Source organism: Oncorhynchus clarkii, chromosome 3 (genome assembly GCF_045791955.1).
Source record: "Oncorhynchus clarkii lewisi isolate Uvic-CL-2024 chromosome 3, UVic_Ocla_1.0, whole genome shotgun sequence".
In the NCBI taxonomy this organism is placed as follows: Eukaryota; Metazoa; Chordata; class Actinopteri; order Salmoniformes; family Salmonidae; genus Oncorhynchus; species Oncorhynchus clarkii.
Window position 1 is genome coordinate 20,882,078 of NC_092149.1, and position 20,000 is coordinate 20,902,077.

General features: G+C 43.3%; 1 protein-coding gene across 1 annotated transcript in view; it reads right to left on the bottom strand.

Annotated features, from left to right (window-relative positions):
* Positions 1-20,000, bottom strand: part of LOC139390762 (glutamate receptor ionotropic, kainate 2) — a 224,874-nt gene that overhangs the window by 133,990 nt on the left and 70,884 nt on the right. Inside the window, exons 3-4 of the mRNA XM_071138120.1 lie at positions 13,180-13,347; positions 11,894-12,151 (exon numbers count right to left, since the gene is read on the bottom strand). Coding sequence (XP_070994221.1) covers positions 11,894-12,151; positions 13,180-13,347 — 426 coding nt within the window. The remainder of the gene's footprint in view (positions 1-11,893; positions 12,152-13,179; positions 13,348-20,000) is intronic.

Sequence of the window (20,000 nt, forward strand, 5' to 3'; positions counted from 1 at the left end):
CCATCTGTCAACTTGTCTTGCATCTCTTCCCTCCTCCCCCTCCTCCTCGTCCCTCCTCCCCCTCCTCCTCCATCTCTTTATTTCTCTCCCTTCTTTGCACTATTGCACATTTCATTCCACTTCCTAATTTCTTAATATTTGTCTGTATCCCTCCTGTTCTACCTCCACCATCTATGTTTCTCTCAAAGCTCTGTTTTGTCTGGCGCCACACGGTATCTTACCAGAGCCAGTACCACAGATCTTGATGCTAGAAGAAAACGGATCCCAACAGTATGAATTCCTCTTTGAAAAGGAAACCAAAAAGACATCTATCAATACTCCACCTGACTTTTATCATACTGATACATTGAATTCACTCTCATTATCGATTAATCTACAATGCTTCCCCTATATTCATCTACAATGCTTCCCCAATATTCACCTACAATGCTTCTCCTATATTCATCTACAATGCTTCCCCTATATTCATTTAGCACCGCTGCTACATGTTTTCCACCGCAAAAACCAGGATTTACAAAATATATATATTTTTGTCGATACATGCTTTTAAATGGATACTCGCTGGCTCAGTGGCTGAAAGTCTGTGGGAACAGCTAGCATATCTTTGCGCTAACATCTACATTCCTACATAGTGATATAGGACAGAGAGCCACTATGGCTGAATAATTCTTACAAGTGTTTCCAGTCATCTGTAAGTGCAATCAATAATCTTTTCCCTGGTTCAGTACTGTATAGACCTGCCGCAGTCACAGTCACAACCATGTAGCTGTTCTTTTCTGCAGCCTGCAGCCATACAGGCAGTCCCCAGCTGGTTGGCCCATGGCATTATTTGTTTACTTCCTGTTTCTACTTGAGCGCACAGCACCATGGGACACCAGCGCAGCTCAGCTCACAGCTTGTTGTTGAGTGTTGAGCAGCAGCCAGTTCCCAAGCCTTCATTAAATCACTACAACACTCTGTCGCACACTGATGATGATGCCCCACGGTGGCGCCCTCTCGCATGCTGATGATGTGTCATTGCCCGTGACAAAGTGGACACAGTAGACACAATGGAGGGCTGAGGACCTCGCCCACTGTGGGTCACTATTAACTAACACCGCAGAATATATATACGATGAGCCAGAGAGAGGATGCAGTGTAGCTACTGTATGGCTACAGGCTATGGCTATGACTGAAATAGGCTACCTATTCTTAGTGCACCGATAGTGCATGCCCTGGTCAAAAGTAGTGCACTACAAAAGGAATATGGTGCTATTTCAGACGCAGCCTAAGAAGAAGAACAGCTGGCCTTCTCAATTTGAACAAACACCCTTAGTTAGACTTCATTGCACATCAGCTTGTTTCAAAATGTTCATTACCTGACCATCACAGTTAGTTTAAATAGCTGCTTTGTTGGCGGCCACAAAGGCCCATGGTGATCACAGTGAATGTTAAGCAGATGGAGGCGCTTGTGAAAAGCGGTTGTTCTTAAATCAATTACAGAGTTATGATCCCGATCTACAATTCTGTCGAAATTTGGAATTCAGACAAAAGTGAACCTGAGGTATGTGAGTGTGTGTGTGTGCATGTGTGTGTGTGTGTATGTGTGCGATGTTTGAATGTGGTCCGATCTGGCTGGGGTGTTTAGTTTTGCAAGAGCTTTCCACTGCAGGAGCAGCGCTCAGTGTTTTACAGTTAGTTAGTTAACATTGGTAAAACCACCCTGACACCCCCGACTGCTGCATTCGCACATCATAAACAACATGTCAGAGTACCTCTTTCTCTCGTCCTCTCCCTCTTTCTCACACACTTTCCACCTCTCTCTCCCCCGCTCACTCTCCATCTCTCTCTCCCTCTTTCCCCCTTCTCTCTCCACCCTCTCCCCCTGTCTATCTCCTCTGCTGTCTCCCTCCCCCCTCTGTCTCTCCACCCTCTCCCCCTGTCTATCTCCTCTGTCTCTCCACTCTCTCCCCCTGTCTATCTCCTCTGTCTCTCCCTCCTCTCTATCTTCTCTGTCTCTCCACCCTCTCCCCCTGTCTATCTCCTCTGTCCCTCCACCCTCTCCCCCTGTCTATCTCCTCTGCTGTCTCCCGTGCTATTCTACCTGGCAGATTCACCCCTCTTCACCACCCCAACACTGCCTGAGACCACAGCAATCCGGAGAGAAAAATATGGAGAGAGGGAGAGGGAAGTGGTGATCTGTATTGACTGTGTCTAATGCCTTGTGACTGCCTTCCCCAGGATCCATATTTTACTCTGCATGAATATTTCATCCACTCAAAGCGTTTATTAGGGTCCGTCTGGGAGTCTCCTAAGCGTTAAACAGAACAGCCCTGTGATAAATATCCTGTGAAGCTAGGTGAAGACGCACCAGCAGCAACCCTCTCCTCAAGTATACCGCTCCAAACGTCCTCGAAGAACCGCTCATAGGGTGAGTTTCCATTGCAGATCATCCATCAGAGGTAGAGATGTAGCAGGGTGGAGCTCAATAGTCTTGTTTCCTGACCTTGTCTCCTTTCCTTTGTCTGCACCAATGTTAAACTACATATAGCGTGTATCTCAATAGTCTAATGGTCTCATTTCCTGTCCTTGTCTCCTTCCCTTTGCTCTAATGTTGAAATACCTTTCTCAATTGTCTAAAATTCCATCCTCTCCTTGCCTGTTTTCAGAAGCCACTTTAGCCTATTGTGTGATTATCCTGGAGGTCTATCTATGGCACAGTGAGTGTTGCATGATGGGAAGCGGGAGGCCGGGAGGACAGAGTGAGTGGAGTAATGGCTGTGTGAGTCACGCGTCTCCCCAACAATCTGCGGGTCAAGGTTAATGTAACCCTCTCTGCATCGCCAGCCTTATTTATGTTCCATTAAACTTGTTGAACAAATTGAAAAAAGATTAAACCGTGTTTCCGGTCAAAGGTTTAAATAGTCGTTCCGGAATGTGGAAGGATGGAAGGAAAGAATTCCCCTTTGTGGGAAATACACACATCCATGTGTCTCCTCTCTGCTCATAAAGTGTGGACCACTTTATTCTATGTATTGAGTTTATAACTGTCATTACAACTGTCATTACAATTGTCATTACAACTGTCATTATAACCGTCATTGTAACTGTCATTACAACTGTCATTACAACTGTCATTGTAACTGTCATTGTAACTGTTATTACAACTGTCATTACAACTGTCATTACGGCTGTCATTATGACTGTCATTACAACTGTCATTACAACTGTCATTATAACTGTCATTGTAACTGTCATTGTAACTGTCATTACGACTGTCATTATGACTGTCATTACAACTGTCATTACAACTGTCATTAGAACTGTCATTATAACCGTCATTGTAACTGTCATTACAACTGTCATTGTAACTGTCATTGTAACTGTCATTGTAACTGTCATTACAACTGTCATTACGACTGTCATTACGACTGTCATTACGACTGTCATTACAACTGTCATTATAACTGTCATTACAACTGTCATTATAACTGTCATTACAACTATCATTACAAATGTCATTACAACTGTCATTATAACTGTCATTGTAACTGTCATTACAACTGTCATTACGACTGTCATTACGACTGTCATTACGACTGTCATTATGACTGTCATTATGGCTGTCATTATGACTGTCATTACAACTGTCATTACAACTGTCATTACAACTGTCATTACAACCAAGGCCTTAAGGAGTTTTCCCTCAGGGAACACCAATCATTAGACAGACGCAACAGACACTACACCAGAAATGTGCTGCTAACTGATGCTGTCTTCTGTAGCTGCTATGTGTTTGAAGATGGGCGGCCATGTTGTAAGAACACAATGTGGACTCATTAAAGTTAGTTCCCTGGAACATCTGGTCGTCTGTTGCTATGCATGGCGTAGTCTGCACAATAACATCTTGTCGGAGTTCCAAACAGCTGGTGGACTTTAATTAACATTGCATGTCACCAACAACACTGATGTGACAGGTTCAATAAAACAATCTTAAAAGTTAACAAAAACAAATACATGTGAAAGTAGGCTACAAGTTATTTTTTGTCTATTTCTATTTTTAAATTGTTCCTGTTCACTGTAAAAACATCCCATTTTCGGAGGATATCCTTTTAACTACAGTAACTACAGTACTTTGACCCTACTATGAAACATACAGCACTTAAGAGAAAACCAAATAAAACCTCTCCAGACCAACAGAATTCAATAGACAGTAACAGAGAAGCAAAAAGTACAACCAAAGTGATTAAAATCACTTGGAAAATCCAAATGATCACAACGTTTATGAAAATGGCATTTCGCATGCTACATCATCACAGCAGTACCGATTATCCCAATGCAGCCAAAGCTGAATTATCATGGCACTTAGTAGAACGAATGTTAGCGGGCCTTTCTCAACAATCTGCAGTGTGGTAGTGGAGCGTATGATGGGATTGGTGCGGCTGGTGTGTGTTTTCACTCACACACATCAAATTGAAACAGATTACTGAAGGGGTCCTGGGACTCTAGAGCCAATCACTTCCACTCAACTTGACTCAGTCTCAAGTACACTTAAATGTCTCTCAGCCTAAGCAAACACACACACACACACACACACACACACACACTGCACACACACACATGCACGGATGGACGCACACTTGGTCGTATGTGCACACACACAAGGAGACACTCACAACACACAAAGAAATAGACTAGCAAATAAGAAATGCATTTTTTTCAAATGCCAAATCATTCTGTCAAAAATAGAATTAAATAAAACAACCCCTTTTTGATTAAAACAAGGCAATCAGCCACTCCTCTGTAAACATTTTGCTACACTGGGTTTTAGGCCGACCTTTCAACTAACGCAATTACAAAAAAATGTCAGGCAGATCAGGTCAAAACCTCTCCCATAACAGAATTACACCCATTTGACACACAGTAAATGACCTTTTCCTCAGAAGAGTCATGCGGGGTACATTTCAATGATGTTTTTTGTTGTGTTGTTTTTTTAAATATATATTGTTTTGTTCTGTCATAAAATGCAACCATAGGAATACTCGAAGGGATCCTTGCTGACAGCTATATAGAGGAAAACAGAATGATGGCTATAGAGTGGCTATTCAGTGGTGTTGGATGGAGGGGCTGGTCGTTGGGTCGTTAAACCTTTCTTTGCTCTTAGGGACCACCCCTCTAGTCTACCACCTCTACGGTCGGTCGGTTGCAGTCGGAGGATGTTGTCAAGAAAACCGGGCCATAAACATAGAGCCAGGGTGATTAAACTGTCACTCTCTCCCTCCCCCCATCGATGAAGGAAGGGAGGCCGGGACTGGGGGGAATATTTATAGGAGTAACCACACTATCCCTGCACCATGGTGCATCCCAGCGTCTCCATCTCTCCCTCACTACCCAATACAACTCCAGTGTAACATGACTCCCATAACATTGTGATGTGTGGCTCGGAATACTACCACCACAACACAGAGTGTAGATGCCATTGCCTTTGTACCATTACAAAGTTGATCTGTTAGAAGTGGGCCATTGTGGGTATTGATTTACTTGTATGCTCTCTGGTTCACGGAGAAACAGCCCAATGAGAAAGCTGTTTCCTGTTCCACTCTGGGGCAACAGCAGTAGGGCAATTGGGGTGTGAAGGAAACATGGCTTAGTATAAAGGAGTCCCTTCTGAGAGAATTACATGGCAATATAGGGCTTATCCAATATGTTGGACAATATGTTTTCACACACATAAAAACAGGCAAAGTAAGCAGGCCTACACATTCCCCTGTTTAATAGAAGATTAATCAATCGCACTCCACACTGCCCTTTTCCACCTGGACAAAAATAACACCTATGTGAGAATGCTGTTCATTGACTACAGCTCAGTGTTCAACACCATAGTGCCCACGAAGCTCATCACTAAGATAAGGATTGTGGGACTGAACACCTCCTCTCTGCAACTGGATCCTGGACTTCCTGACAGGCCGCCCCCAGGTGGTAAGGGTAGGTAGCAACATGTCAGCCACACTGATCCTCAATACAGGGGCACCTCAGGGGTGTGTACTTAGGCCCCTCCTGTACTCCCTTTTCACCCACGACTGTGTGGCCAAACATGACTCCAACACCATCATTAAGTTTGCTCACGACACAACAGTGATAGGCCTGATCACCGACAACGATGAGACAGCCTATATGGAGGAGGTCAGAGAACTGGCAGTGTGGTGCCAGGACAACAACCTCTCCCTCAATGTGAGGAAGACAAAGGAGCTGATCGTGGACTACAGGAAAAGGCGGGCCAATCAGACCCTCATTAACACAGACGGGGCTGTAGTGGAGCTGGTCGAGAGTCTCAAGTGCCTTGGTGTCCACATCACCAACGAACTATCATGGTCCAAACACACCAAGACAGTCGTGAAGATGGCACGCGACTGAAAAGATTTGGCATGGGTCCCCAGATCCTCAAAATGTTCTACAGCTGCACCATTGAGAGTATCCGGACCGGTTGCATCACCGCCTGGTATGTAAACTGCTCGGCATCTGACTGTAAGGCGCTACAGAGGGTAGTCAGTACGGTCCAGTACATCACTGGGGCCTAGCTTCCTGCCATCCAGGACCTATATAATAGGTGGTGCCCCCCTCACACACACACACATTCGTTTTGTACACTGCTGCTACTCACTGTTTATTATCTATGCATAGTCACTTCACCCCTACCTATATGTACAAATGACCTCTAACCTGTACCCCCGCACACTGACTCGATACCGGTACCCCCTGTATATAGCCTCGTTGTTGTTATGTTATTGTGTTACTTTTTATTTTATTTTACTTTAGTTTATTTGGTAAATATTTCCTTAACTCTTCTTGAACTACATTGTTGGTTAAGGGCTTGTAAGTAAGCATTTCAAGGTCTACACTTGTTGTATTTGGTGCATGTGACAAATGAAGTATGATTTGATTTGATTGTATTACCTGAATCATTCCAAACATCCCATGCAGGTCTCCTTCCTTCTCATCCTGATATCTTCAGCCTTTGGCTCAATGAGCACATGTATTTATTCACTATCTATTGGCTCACCCCGTGTCAACCTGCTACATCCCCTAACACCTTCATTAACAGGGTGTTAGGGATCAGCCAGAATCAATGTTTCCCCAACGATGCCTATCTCACACTGAGCCCTACTGAACAAGGGCTGTAGGGAACCTGCAGGGCACACATGTCGTGGGGTAATAATAGTATCATATATACCTCACATGCAACTTGTAATAAGACTATTCAATTAGCCTATTCAAATGTATATCTAACTCCATAAAGATAATTCAATTATAGAAGCAAGCATTAGGCAATAAGTTGACTTTGACTAACAAGAACTAGCCTGAGATTTCTCTATATCAAAGGCAGATATTTAATTAACATTGTACAATGAATGGATTCACATACAAGGAATAAAGCTTAAGCTACAAGGCAATACTGATGTTAACAAAGCATACTTCTAGGCATATAGATCCTAAGGTTTACTTAGAAGACAAAGCATGAACAAAGAGAAGCCCATTAGGCCAGAGGCCTAGAAGCCGAGGAAATGAGGATTGATCATACAACCTTCCTCCATGGACGGGAGAACAAAGGCATTTCATTCCATTGATAACATCTGAAGGTGTAACTCTTTCAACTCATAACCATCCACATTGACCAATCAAACGATACCAAGTTTACAGTGTAACCTGACCACCAGGGTGTCACAGTATTTAAAGGCTTGCGTGGGGGATGACACCAATGTAAATAAGACATCATTCCTGAGTGGACCATAAAATCCCCTAGCATAGAGTAATTTAGAGTTCGCCCTGTACAGATAAACAAGTTACCACAGAGATCATACATACAGTACATGCATACATACGCTTTCAGAGTCATGGACACTATATTATTATTCACACATTTAATAGTCAGTCCTCTGGAAACTGTAACAGAGAGATACATTTTGGCCCCTCAGAGGGGGAAGGGCTGACAAGTCCTTGGGCATTGTCCTTTGTGCTTTCCTTGTGTTCCTGGACCATTTACCATGCAGCTCCAGGTGACAGAGAGCACAAATCGGGGCCAAGCCTACACACAAATACACACGCACAGACACAGTAGGGTTGAATATTTCCCCGTTATTTTACAAATGTTCCATTCCAAAAATGAATCACTTTTCTCCCTGGTAACCCGGTATTTCCCGCCAAAACCAGAAGTGTCCTTCAAAAGCATCATAAAGCATAGAAATATGTCTGGATTCGATTAGAGCATTGATCGGCATGAAACTTCAAGCCTGATGCTACCTGAGCCTGATGCTACCTGAGCCTGATGCTACCTGAGCCTGATGCTACCTGAGCCTGATGCTACCTGAGCCTGATGCTACCTGAGCCTGATGCTACCTGAGCCTGATGAGACATATATTACATACATTTTATAAGCCATACATACAAGACCAAAAAATCCCAAAATACGGTGCCATTATCCAATACATATATGATACAGTCTACTGCAGGTTATGGACGACAACATAAAAGCCCATATAAATGTAGCTAGCTATACGCTCTATTGTGTAAATAAATGAAACTAGCTCCAGTAGGCTAACCTTTTTCAGTGTGGACTGTATTACTGTATTAAAATCAAATCAAATCAAATGTTATTTGTCACATACACATGGTTAGCAGATGTTAATGCGAGTGTAGCGAAATGCTTGTGCTTCTAGTTCCGACAATGCAGTAATAACCAACAAGTAATCTAACTAACAATTCCAAGACTAATGTCTTGTACACAGTGTGAGGGGATAAAGAATATGTACATAAGGATATATGAATGAGTGATGGTACAGAGCAGCATAGGCAGATACAGTAGATGGTATCGAGTACAGTATATACATATGAGATGAGTATGTAAACAAAGTGGCATAGTTAAAGTGGCTAGTGATACATGTATTACATAAGGATACAGTCGATGATATAGAGTACAGTATATACGTATGCATATGAGATGAATAATGTAGGGTAAGTAACATTATATAAGGTAGCATTGTTTAAAGTGGCTAGTGATATATTTACATAATTTCCCATCAATTACCATTATTAAAGTGGCTGGAGTTGAGTCAGTGTCAGTGTGTTGGCAGCAGCCACTCAATGTTAGTGGTGGCTGTTTAACAGTCTGATAGCCTTGAGATAGAAGCTGTTTTTCAGTCTCTCGGTCCCAGCTTTGATGCACCTGTACTGACCTCGCCTTCTGGATGATAGCGGGGTGAACAGGCAGTGGCTCGGGTGGTTGATGTCCTTGATGATCTTTATGGCCTTCCTGTGACATCGGGTGGTGTAGGTGTCCTGGAGGGCAGGTAGTTTGCCCCCGGTGATGCGTTGTGCAGACCTCACTACCCTCTGGAGAGCCTTACGGTTGAGGGCGGAGCAGTTGCCGTACCAGGCGGTGATACAGCCCGCCAGGATGCTCTCGATTGTGCATCTGTAGAAGTTTGTGAGTGCTTTTGGTGACAAGCCGAATTTCTTCAGCCTCCTGAGGTTGAAGAGGCGCTGCTGCGCCTTCTTCACAATGCTGTCTGTGTGAGTGGACCAATTCAGTTTGTCTGTGATGTGTATGCCGAGGAACTTAAAACTTGCTACCCTCTCCACTACTGTTCCATCGATGTGGATAGGGGGGTGTTCCCTCTGCTGTTTCCTGAAGTCCACAATATTATATTATACTGTAATATATGGACTGGAATTACACACATCGTTCAAACCATGATAAAGCAGAAGAGAACATACATTATGGAGCATCATATGCAGCCTACTACAAAGTTACAAGTATAGTCTAGCGAATTAGATTTACATTTTGAAATATAATAGGGCCTTTTTGTATAATTAGTGGGCTGACACATATTTACCTTTCATAATATTTCCCCTAAGGTTATTAGTCTACCAACTCTTTCTCTCTCTTGTTGATTCATTCCTGCCTCGCTTTCAACAGCTAAATGAAATACGTTTTGTTGTCCTTATCTTCATCCTTCTGAAGACATCCTTGAATAATGCAGAAGGCTTAGATGCAGAAGGCTTTCACTTCTCTTCACGAAGATTGAATGGTTCTGGGTCTGAATGAATAAATGCTATAGCCGACCATCGTGTTTTCTCTCTTCTTTCAAACTAACCATGAGTTCGATTGGCTGCTGCATTTAACATTCAGCAAAAAAGAGCGTATAGTCTATTGGTATAAAAAATGCTAAGAAAAATGATGTCTAACAAGCTATTCTAGTCTAGCTTGTCTTGCATGGGACTCTAAGAGCTAAGGAGCGTGTTTAAGGAGAGATGCCAGCGGAGAACAAGTGTTTGTGTACTGCGCAAGAGACAGAGGCTATAAATTAGAAGAGTATTATGCATAATCCATCCATTATTAATAAAATAAATATAAGGCTAATACTGCATTGAATATATTATCTGAAAGGCTAGGACATCTATATATAGGGCAATATATCAATCTAGAACAGGATTATCTATTTTGGATAGAGTTGATGGAGAGAAAGTCTGCGAGAGTGCTCGCACGTTCACTGATATAAAGCAATGATATTCGAGTGATAGGCTGTTTTAAAACTCTGCAGCTGCAATTATTAAAGTAATAACTTTTACAATTTAAAACCAAGGTGACCCCGAAAGCCAGTGGACATGGGTAATTTAGACACGCATTCAGTCTTTATATTACTGTAGCATAGACTATGCTGGAGCAAATGTAGGCCTACCTATCACTAGAAGAAAAGTTACCATGATTAGATGATAGGTCTGCATGCATTGTGAACTCCATACTGAGATGGACTGTGTGTCTCTAAGCGTTGATTCATCATGCAGAGGCCGTAGAGAAGCCAGATTTAGACATTGCATATTCATTTCAATGCAATGCCTTTCTCAATATCTAAAATATGAAGTATTAGGTACAGGATGAACATATTGAAACCTGTAAACTTTCATTTGCCCAAAAAGTTGTTTTGGACACTTCTCTGGTTTCTATTTGGTTTTGCTTGGTTGGTTGTAGTTTTTTGGGAAATAGATTTAAATTGAATTAAATTGAAAGCAAAATGGTTTAAGTAATAAAATACTGGCCAATGGAGCCCCAGTGTGTTTCTGAGAGCATGTGAAGACCTGGCAGTGTTGTCCTGAGCCTGGATACACACACACACACACAGACATCCTGTCCTGAGCCTGGATACACACACGGACGCACACACACACAGACATCCTGTCCTGAGGCTGGCTCCCTCCCGACCCCTGGCATATGGCACATGTACCCTGCCCGCTGAGACGTTTGCTGCCTGCTGTTATAACACTGGAACACTGGCCATCTGGGGACGAAAGGGGGGGTAGGGCTACAGGGCTACTCTACTGTACAGGACTATAATCATAGTCTATATTACAGGTGAAGGGTTTTTTGATATGGTAATTTATGATATGGTAATTTAGCAGAACAGAACTGTTGACAACGACGGACATATATTTAGTATATGTGGCCCATCCAAGTACCGAACCCACAGCCCTTATGCTGCCAGGCCAGTACCATAGTCTGTCTACTGTAACTCACTAAGCTGTTGGAATCACTGTGAGAAAAAGTAGGGGCGATGGAAGGTGGAAGTACAGTACAATAAGTGATCAGTGACTGAGCCTGTTCTGTGGTCATAGACAACTGTGACTGAACCTGTTCTGTGGTCATAAACCACTGTGACTGAACCTGTTCTGTGGTCATAGACCACTGTGACTGTGAAGGTATGAGGCACAGAACTGCAATGAGGTGGTTCCAAGCCCGTTCTATTCATTCTATTTCTATGCTTTCTAGGCACAGTGTGTGGACAGACAGGGTGTGAGCCTTGCTGCATTGTCGTCATTGATCATGAAGGTGTGAGGTACTGTAGGTGGCCAGGGGTCTTACCTGTGCTGTCATCATAGACAACGGTGACCGTCTTCCACTTGAAGAAGTGAACCAGGTCCAGAATGGCTCGGCTGAGAGAGGAGAAGTCTGGGTAGAGGCTGACGTAGAAGGAGTCCCTGTTGTCAGACACCTGGTGCTTCCATTTGGTCTGGATGTGGGGCACGCCAAGCGCGTTACAGATGGACTGGACCGCATTGGCCGACGAGCTGTGGGAGGGCCCGAAGATGGCCGCCACCCCCAGAGATAGTTGGTCGCAGGCTGGGGGAGGAGACAACGTTCAGTTAGTCCTTTATTCAGTGGTTTATTCAGTATTATATGACATGCTACTGTTAGTTCCTGAAGTCATGGACTTCCCACTCCACTATGGCAAGCTGTCCGTTCCTATATGGTTTTGAATGACCATCATGAAGCATATTTGGAAGGAAGCCAGTGACCGTGTAAAATGTATGAGCAAGATCTATACACAGTAGGCCTGCATAATATATGAAACGATTGGCAACACTTTGTAACAACAACATTCTGCATTCAAATGACTTAATTTGATGAAAGGAGAAAATGCTCCAGTCACAGAAAAAAGGATATAATGGCCAGTAATCGATAAGACCCTTTGGATGCGTATGAAAAGCACACTTTTCCCTATTGTGTTCTACTTTTGAACAGACCCTTATGGGGTTGCCCTATGGACGCTGGACAAAAGAAGTGCACTTTATTGGGAAAACGGTGCCATTTTAGATTCAACCTTTGAGATGTCAGGCCTAATGCAACCAGTAAAACTATAGATTATAGCAGTTTATATACCTGTCTCCAGGGAGACAACCAACTCTGCGAATTAATATTACTGCTGAGTCCTTAGCAGAAACCAATCAATTGTCTTGGTTTACGTTTCATCTGCACAGACAACGGATGCATTCCAAATAGCAACCTATTCCTATATAGGGCACTACTTTTGACCAGATTCCTATGGGGCAGCTCGATGGGCCCTATTCAAAAGTAGTGCACTATAAAGCCTAAAGGGAATAGGTTGCCATTTGGGATGCGACCATCCTCTTTCTGCGACTGATTATAATTGTCCCAATCCAACCAATGAACTACGCATGAGCCCACATTCCCTGGGTGGGTGGGAACGCACTAACAACGCTAAATAAGATAGGAGAGTCACACAAATAGCAAGCAAACGTATTTGTCTATTTTAACACTTGAATATTGAATATTGTTCCAGGAGACCAGCACCAGTCATGAATCTGGGTGTGACTGCAGCTTTCTGAATTGTATTCATAATCCTTGACCTTTTCTGGAGGCTTCGAAGCTGTCGTAGATGTTTATCCGTTGGATGTCGTATGTTAGCGTTGTGTTTGGCAGTAGAGTTCTGTTCCTGTTGATTGTATTTAAAGCAAATTTAAAGGCTAGTTCCTCAGCACCTGACGGTCCCGACTCAATGGACTCAAATATTCCTCCTGAAAACAAACAGAGACAAGAGACAGTTGGTTAGTACAGTAACTGAACAAAGTGGTTGATGAAATCACATTTAATGTTGAGAGGATTGTTCTTGACTCATTACATTTACACTTGTGTGTGATTATCCTGTTCTGTCTTTTACTCATAATTATACAATCTCCTAATTTAAATAGAAAGGTTAATCAAATACAATTCACAAGATACAGAAAAGATATTGAAAATATAATTCCATCAAGTCCATCGAGACCTTACTATTGACAATAAAATGAGTCAGATATTTTGCACATCACATCAGCTGGGGATACTTGTTTACTCAGGCTATGGGGGTACTTTTAACACTGACACATGACTGAAGCGAAAGCTTTCAGACACGTTAAGGCTTGGACAGTTTCCAACAGGAATCTGATCCAGGGGGATGCACTACTGTAAGAGAAACTCCTGTAATGTACTGTAGAGTGATGCACTCTCTTCAGAAAGACTGGAGTGGAAAGTGTGTTTAAAAGTGCTGGCTGCATAGCCAACGGCCCTCCAGTGAATTCATCTGACAGCCAACAGATGAATGGCTGCCGGAGAGGCTTGTGAGGGGAGGGGGTGGAACTCTTAGATCAATGTGCCCTGATTGGCCGGCGGATCAATCAATCAAGCCCTTGGGGAGCGCTGGAGCACAGAGGCGGGAGATTGAAGTGTTTTGTTTGGGTTAGCCCCCTGGCCTGCCCCGTTGGCTCACAGTCTGTCGGTCTGTCTGTCTGTCAGAGGAAGCTGTCAGTAGATTCTATGGTTTATTTCCTCCTACTGTAAAACTCCAAAAGCAGCAACTAAACCAAGGACCGGGACACTTGTAGAAGCAGCAACTAAACAGAGGACCAGGACACTTGTAGAAGCAGCAACTAAACAGAGGACCAGGACACTTGTAGAAGCAGCAACTAAACCAAGGACCGGGACACTTGTAGAAGCAGCAACTAAACCGAGGACCGGGACACTTGTAGAAGCAGCAACTAAACAGAGGACCAGGACACTTGTAGAAGCAGCAACTAAACAGAGGACCAGGCCACTTGAAGAAGCAGCAACTAAACAGAGGACCAGGACACTTGAAGAAGCAGCAACTAAACAGAGGACCAGGCCACTTGAAGAAGCAGCAACTAAACAGAGGACCAGGACACTTGAAGAAGCAGCAACTAAACAGAGGACCAGGCCACTTGAAGAAGCAGCAACTAACACTTGTAGAAGCAGCAACTAAACAGAGGACCAGGACACTTGTAGAAGCAGCAACTAAACAGAGGACCAGGCCACTTGCAGAAGCAGCAACTAAACAGAGGACCAGGACACTTGCAGAAGCAGCAACAAGACACAAGTCAGGAAAAGTTCCTCTCCTCTCTCTCATTAGTATTCTTCTCGTGGGAGAGCTCTACTTTGCATGCCATAATGAGTTGGAGGGAATTAATAAGCATCAGTTAATCGGGATGTACTATAATTGGAAGCCTGAGCTTTCGGAATCGGTCCGTTCACATGAGAGAAGTACCGTTTCTTGCTGAGAAGAGAATGTCTCTGTGGCTCAATTGAAAGAAAGAGGAGAGAAGAGAAGAGAGTGAATGACTAAACGACTGACCGACCATCTGAATGTGAAAGAAGAAGATGAATCAGACTGGACAGAATAATGCGAAGACGTGACAGAGGGAGTAGGTGATGAATATGAATATGTGTAATGTGTAACTCCTTTGTACTACAGGTTACGATAAGTATGCATTCACATGAAAAATGTGAGCAATGTAGAAAGCAGATTGAACTGAAGGTCAATGTATGAGTACCATACATACAGTACTGATGAATTTAATTAAGTGGTATAGGTATGGTATAGGTGGGTAAAAGGTTAACGCAATGACATTAAATATTAATAGTATAAAACGATTACAAGGGATAATGAGTGTATGCATAGGTACAGGTCTATGTGTAGTGTGAATATGACAATGAGGAAGCAAGTCTAAATGAGATTGTGGGGATGAATGTAAGAGGCTGTGGTTAGCAGTGAAGGGGTAGTTAGGAGAACAGGTGGGGCTAACATTAAGTAAGGCCTATGTAAAAAAAAAAAAAAAAAGGCTGCCCCATTTTCACACACAAAAATCATGTAGTGTATCTTTAGAGGGCTTTCATTGAATTTTGACATCCAGATAATAACAGTGACATATTGAGTTCCACCAAGGGAGTAGTTAGTCCCCCCTGCTGACTGGTGGCTTGTAAGATTCTTTGATTTGATACTTTAAGCCCATAGATCCACAGAGCTTACAGCAGAGATCTGATATCCACCACAGAGGTGACAGCTCTCATAATACCTGACGAAGAGGACATAAGCGCAAAATCACCATAATGTTGATCCCCAAAACACACAAGCCAGAGGTCATACAGGGTCATGGGCTTTGAGACACCGTTGGAGACAGGGACACAAGCATAGAGTGGGAGGTTGAGGGGATATGGGAGATTATCTGAGGCTGGTGTGTGTGTGTGTGTGTGTGTGTGTGTGTGTGTGTGTGTGTGTGTGTGTGTGTGTGTGTGTGTGTGTGTGTGTGTGTGTGTGTCTAGGTATTGAACCCCGGCGCACGTTCAGCACAGATCCCAGAACAGCAATAAGTCAGGAGAGAATCACATCAATCAACACTTCATCAATCTGGGGAAATTACATTAACAGACACAAACTGACCACAGCAGAGCACTCACCACAACATGACTACTCCGACCAATCATAGATAGTTTACAGAGCCGTGTCGCCCGACCTAGCCAAACAGATCCTCTTCAGCTCTGTACCAGAACAGATCCCAAAACAAAACCTCAAGCTATAGTTTGTCACAAAACACATGTACCACGGTTTGAGTCGCCACAAATGAAGGCTGTATCCTGCTGCTGTTGGCACTATGCTATTGTAGACCTTCACTACCGGTGAAAGGTTTTAGAACACCTACTCATTTCAATTAACAGATGTGCCTTGTTAAAAGTTCATTTGTGGAATTTCTTTCCTTCTTAATGCATTTGAGGCAATCAGTGACAAGGTAGGGGTGGTATACAGAAGATAGTCCTATTTGGTAAAAGACCAAGTCCATATTATAGGAAGAACAGCTCAAATAAGCAAAGAGAAACGACAGTCCATCATTACTTTAAGACATGAAGGTCAGTCAATATGGATCATTTCATGAACTTGGAAAGTTGCTTCATGTCCAGTCCCAAAATGTGAGATTTTTGTTCTCAACCGCCGTGTCTTTGTGAGACGTGTGTGACTGAACGAATATTCTCCATATGTGTTGTTTCAACCGTGAAAGCATGGAGGAGGAGGTGTTAGGGTGTGGGGGTGCTTTGCTGGTGACACTGTCTGTGATTATTTTAGAATTCAAAGCACACTTAACTAGCATGACTACCACAGCATTCTGCAGCGATACGGAATCCCATCTGGTTTTGGCTTAGTGGGACTATCATTTGTTTTTCAACAGGACAATGACCCAACACACCTCCAGGCTGTGTAAGGGCTATTTTACCAAGAAGGACAGTGGAGTGCTGCATCAGATGACCTGGCCTCCACCATCCCTTGACCTCAACCAAATTGAGATGATTTGGGATGAGTCGTACCACAGAGCGCAGGAATAGCAGCCAACAAGATCTCAGCATATGTAGGAACTCCTTCGAGACTGTTGGAAAAGCATTCCAGGTGAAGCTGGTTGAGAGAATGCCAAGAGTGTGCAAAGCTGTCATCAAGGCTAAGGGTGGCTATTTGAAGAATCTCAAATATAAAATATATTTTGATTTGTTTAACACTTTTTTGGTTACTACATGATTCCATGTGTGTTATTTCATAGTTTTTATGTCTTAACTATTATTCTACAATGTAGAAAAGTGTAAAAATTAAGAAAAATCCTTGAGCAGGTGTTCTAAAACTTTTGACCGGTAGTGTGCCTATGATAACTCTGGAGCCAAGTATGTACCAAGTATCTAAGAGTGCTTATTCAAGATCAGTTTAGGCAGTTTAGGCTAGATCACAATAAATAAAATACATGTCTGGGGTGACCTGATCCTAGATCAGCTCTGAGACACTTGATACATACGGCCCCTGGTCTAGACACTGGAGAATGGATCAGTGTGGGCACTGGAGAATGCCCTTTCCCTCTCAGCTGGTGACATGTGTTCTGTGATCAGACTACTGGGTCTTCCTCAGCCCATTCATCCATCAAAACCCATCACTACTAACTTCCCTAATTAATGATCAATGGGGTCTTCAGCATCCCTGAATTATTAATCCAACAAGGATACCGGCGCCGCGATCAATGTCATCACATCATCCACATCTTTCTGTGCCAAGAAGGGAGTGTATAGCCTCATTTAAATCTCAGTAAGCATTTTTGGCCACATCATAAGGCAGCATACTGACAGACATGTGGACAAAGGATAATTCATCATTCTCTTGCAGCAATATGAGCGGGATCGATTTGGAGGTGGAGGGTCCATTATGGTCTGGGGCAGTGTGTCACAGCATCATCGGACTGAGCTTGTTGTCATTGCAGGCAATCTCAACACTGTGTGTTACAGGGAAGACATTCTCCTCTCTCATGTGGTACCCTTCCTGCAGGCTCATCCTGATATGACCCTCCAGCATGACAATGCCACCAGCCATGCTACTCGTTCTGTGAGTGATTTCCTGCAAGACAGGAATGTCAGTGCCCGGATCTCAATCCCATTGAGCACGTTTGGGACCTGTTGGATCGGAGGGTGAGGGCTAGGGCCATTCTCCCCAGAAATGTCCGGGAACTTTCAGGTGCCTTGGTGGAAGAGTGGGGTAACATCTCACAGCAAGAACTGGCAAATCTGGTGCAGTCCATGAGGAGGAGATGTACTGCAGTACTTAATGCAGCTGGTGGCCACATCAGATACAGATGGTTACTTTTGATTTTGACCTCCCCTTTGTTCAGGGACACATTATTCTATTTCTGTTAGTCAGAGGTCTGTGGAACTTGTTCAGTTTATGTCTCAATTGTTGAATCTTGTTATTTTCATACAAATATTTACATATGTTAAGTTTGCTGAAAATGAGGTGAGGACATTTATTTCAGAATTCTTACTTCAGAATCAGTCTGCACCAGTGAAGTCTGGAGGCTTTTAGGCGGAGCTATAGGATGACATGCTCATTGTAATGGCTGGAATGGATAAAATGGAACGGTATCAAACACATCAAGCATGTGAAAACACCTTTTGACTCTGTTCCATTAATTCCATTCCAGCCATTACAATGAGCCTGTCCTCCTATTTCTCCTATTTCTCCTCCCACCAGTCTCCTCTGGTCTGCACCTTGTTTGTTTCCTTTAGAAGAGATGCATCAGCATCAACTCCTGTAGACTAAGTCAATCGTATCTTTGGGCCAAACTGATACTACTTTGGAATGTCAATATACAGTTTACTGAACAGAAATATAAACGCAACACTCAACAATTCAAAGATTTTACGGAGTTACATTTTATATAAGGAAATAAATCAATTGAAATACATTCATTAGGCCCTAATCTATGGATTTCACATGACTGGGAATACAGTGTAAAATAAACCCCTGAGACGGGTCCCCACATCAGGTTTTCAGGGGAAAGGGAAGCTAGGTTGAAGATACTGGAGCCCTGAAAACTGGATGTTTACGGTTTTCTGAGAACCCCGCTGAGTGTGCCTGCAGCCAAATATAATTATGACACAGGCTGCGTAGAGGGATAAGATAGATAGTGCTTATTGTGCAAGTTTAGGGTGACCAGAATGTTAAATTGACACAAACAAAAAGTTTCTATAACAATGAGTGCATTAGCATTGTGATACGAAATAAGTCTAGACTTGATTGCCTGAGTCTCACTGAATGCCTAGAATAGACTTAGCCTCAATCACCCTCACTAAATGAGTCTGACAGGGCACACTAATCCCTATACCAACACCCTATTTACATAGGTCTCTGATTAAAAAGTACTATACTAGATAGGGGATAGGGTGCCATAGAATTTCAGAGTTTTGATACTCTTCTGTACCAAAGCTTGTTTGTTTATCACTTTTTCTTATTAAAGCTCAGCTTTGTCCAGTTGAGGATAGAATGAATACATCACCATCAGTACATAAGTTTTAATCAGAATTGATTTTCCCTTCGTTTGGTTGAACTCGTGAAAATAAACTACACACTCCATTTTAAAGTAGTCTGTTTTCTTTTTTAATACCTTGTGCTGGTCTGAAATCAATTGCTACACTTGCTGCTATCTTGGCAAGCATGTGTGTTCTTGTCGGGCTGCAGAGAGGAGCGGAGAGCCGGAGAGGCTATCTTTGATGAATGTGCTCAGTAATCCAGTCAATTGGTCGCATTAATAATGTTTGGTTTGCTAAAATAGCGACTGTAGCCGCCCAACGCTAGCTGCTTCTGGGCTGTGGGGCCCCGCACACATTGGGCTGTGGGGCCCCGCACACATTGGGCTGTGGGGCCCCGCACACATTGGGCTGTGGGGCCCTGCACACATTGGGCTGTGGGGCCCCGCACACATTGGGGTGTGGGGCCCCGCACACATTGGGCTGTGGGGCCCCGCACACATTGGGCTGTGGGGCCCTGCACACATTGAGCTGAGGGACTCAACAAGACTACAGGCTTTAAAGCTCAGCACAG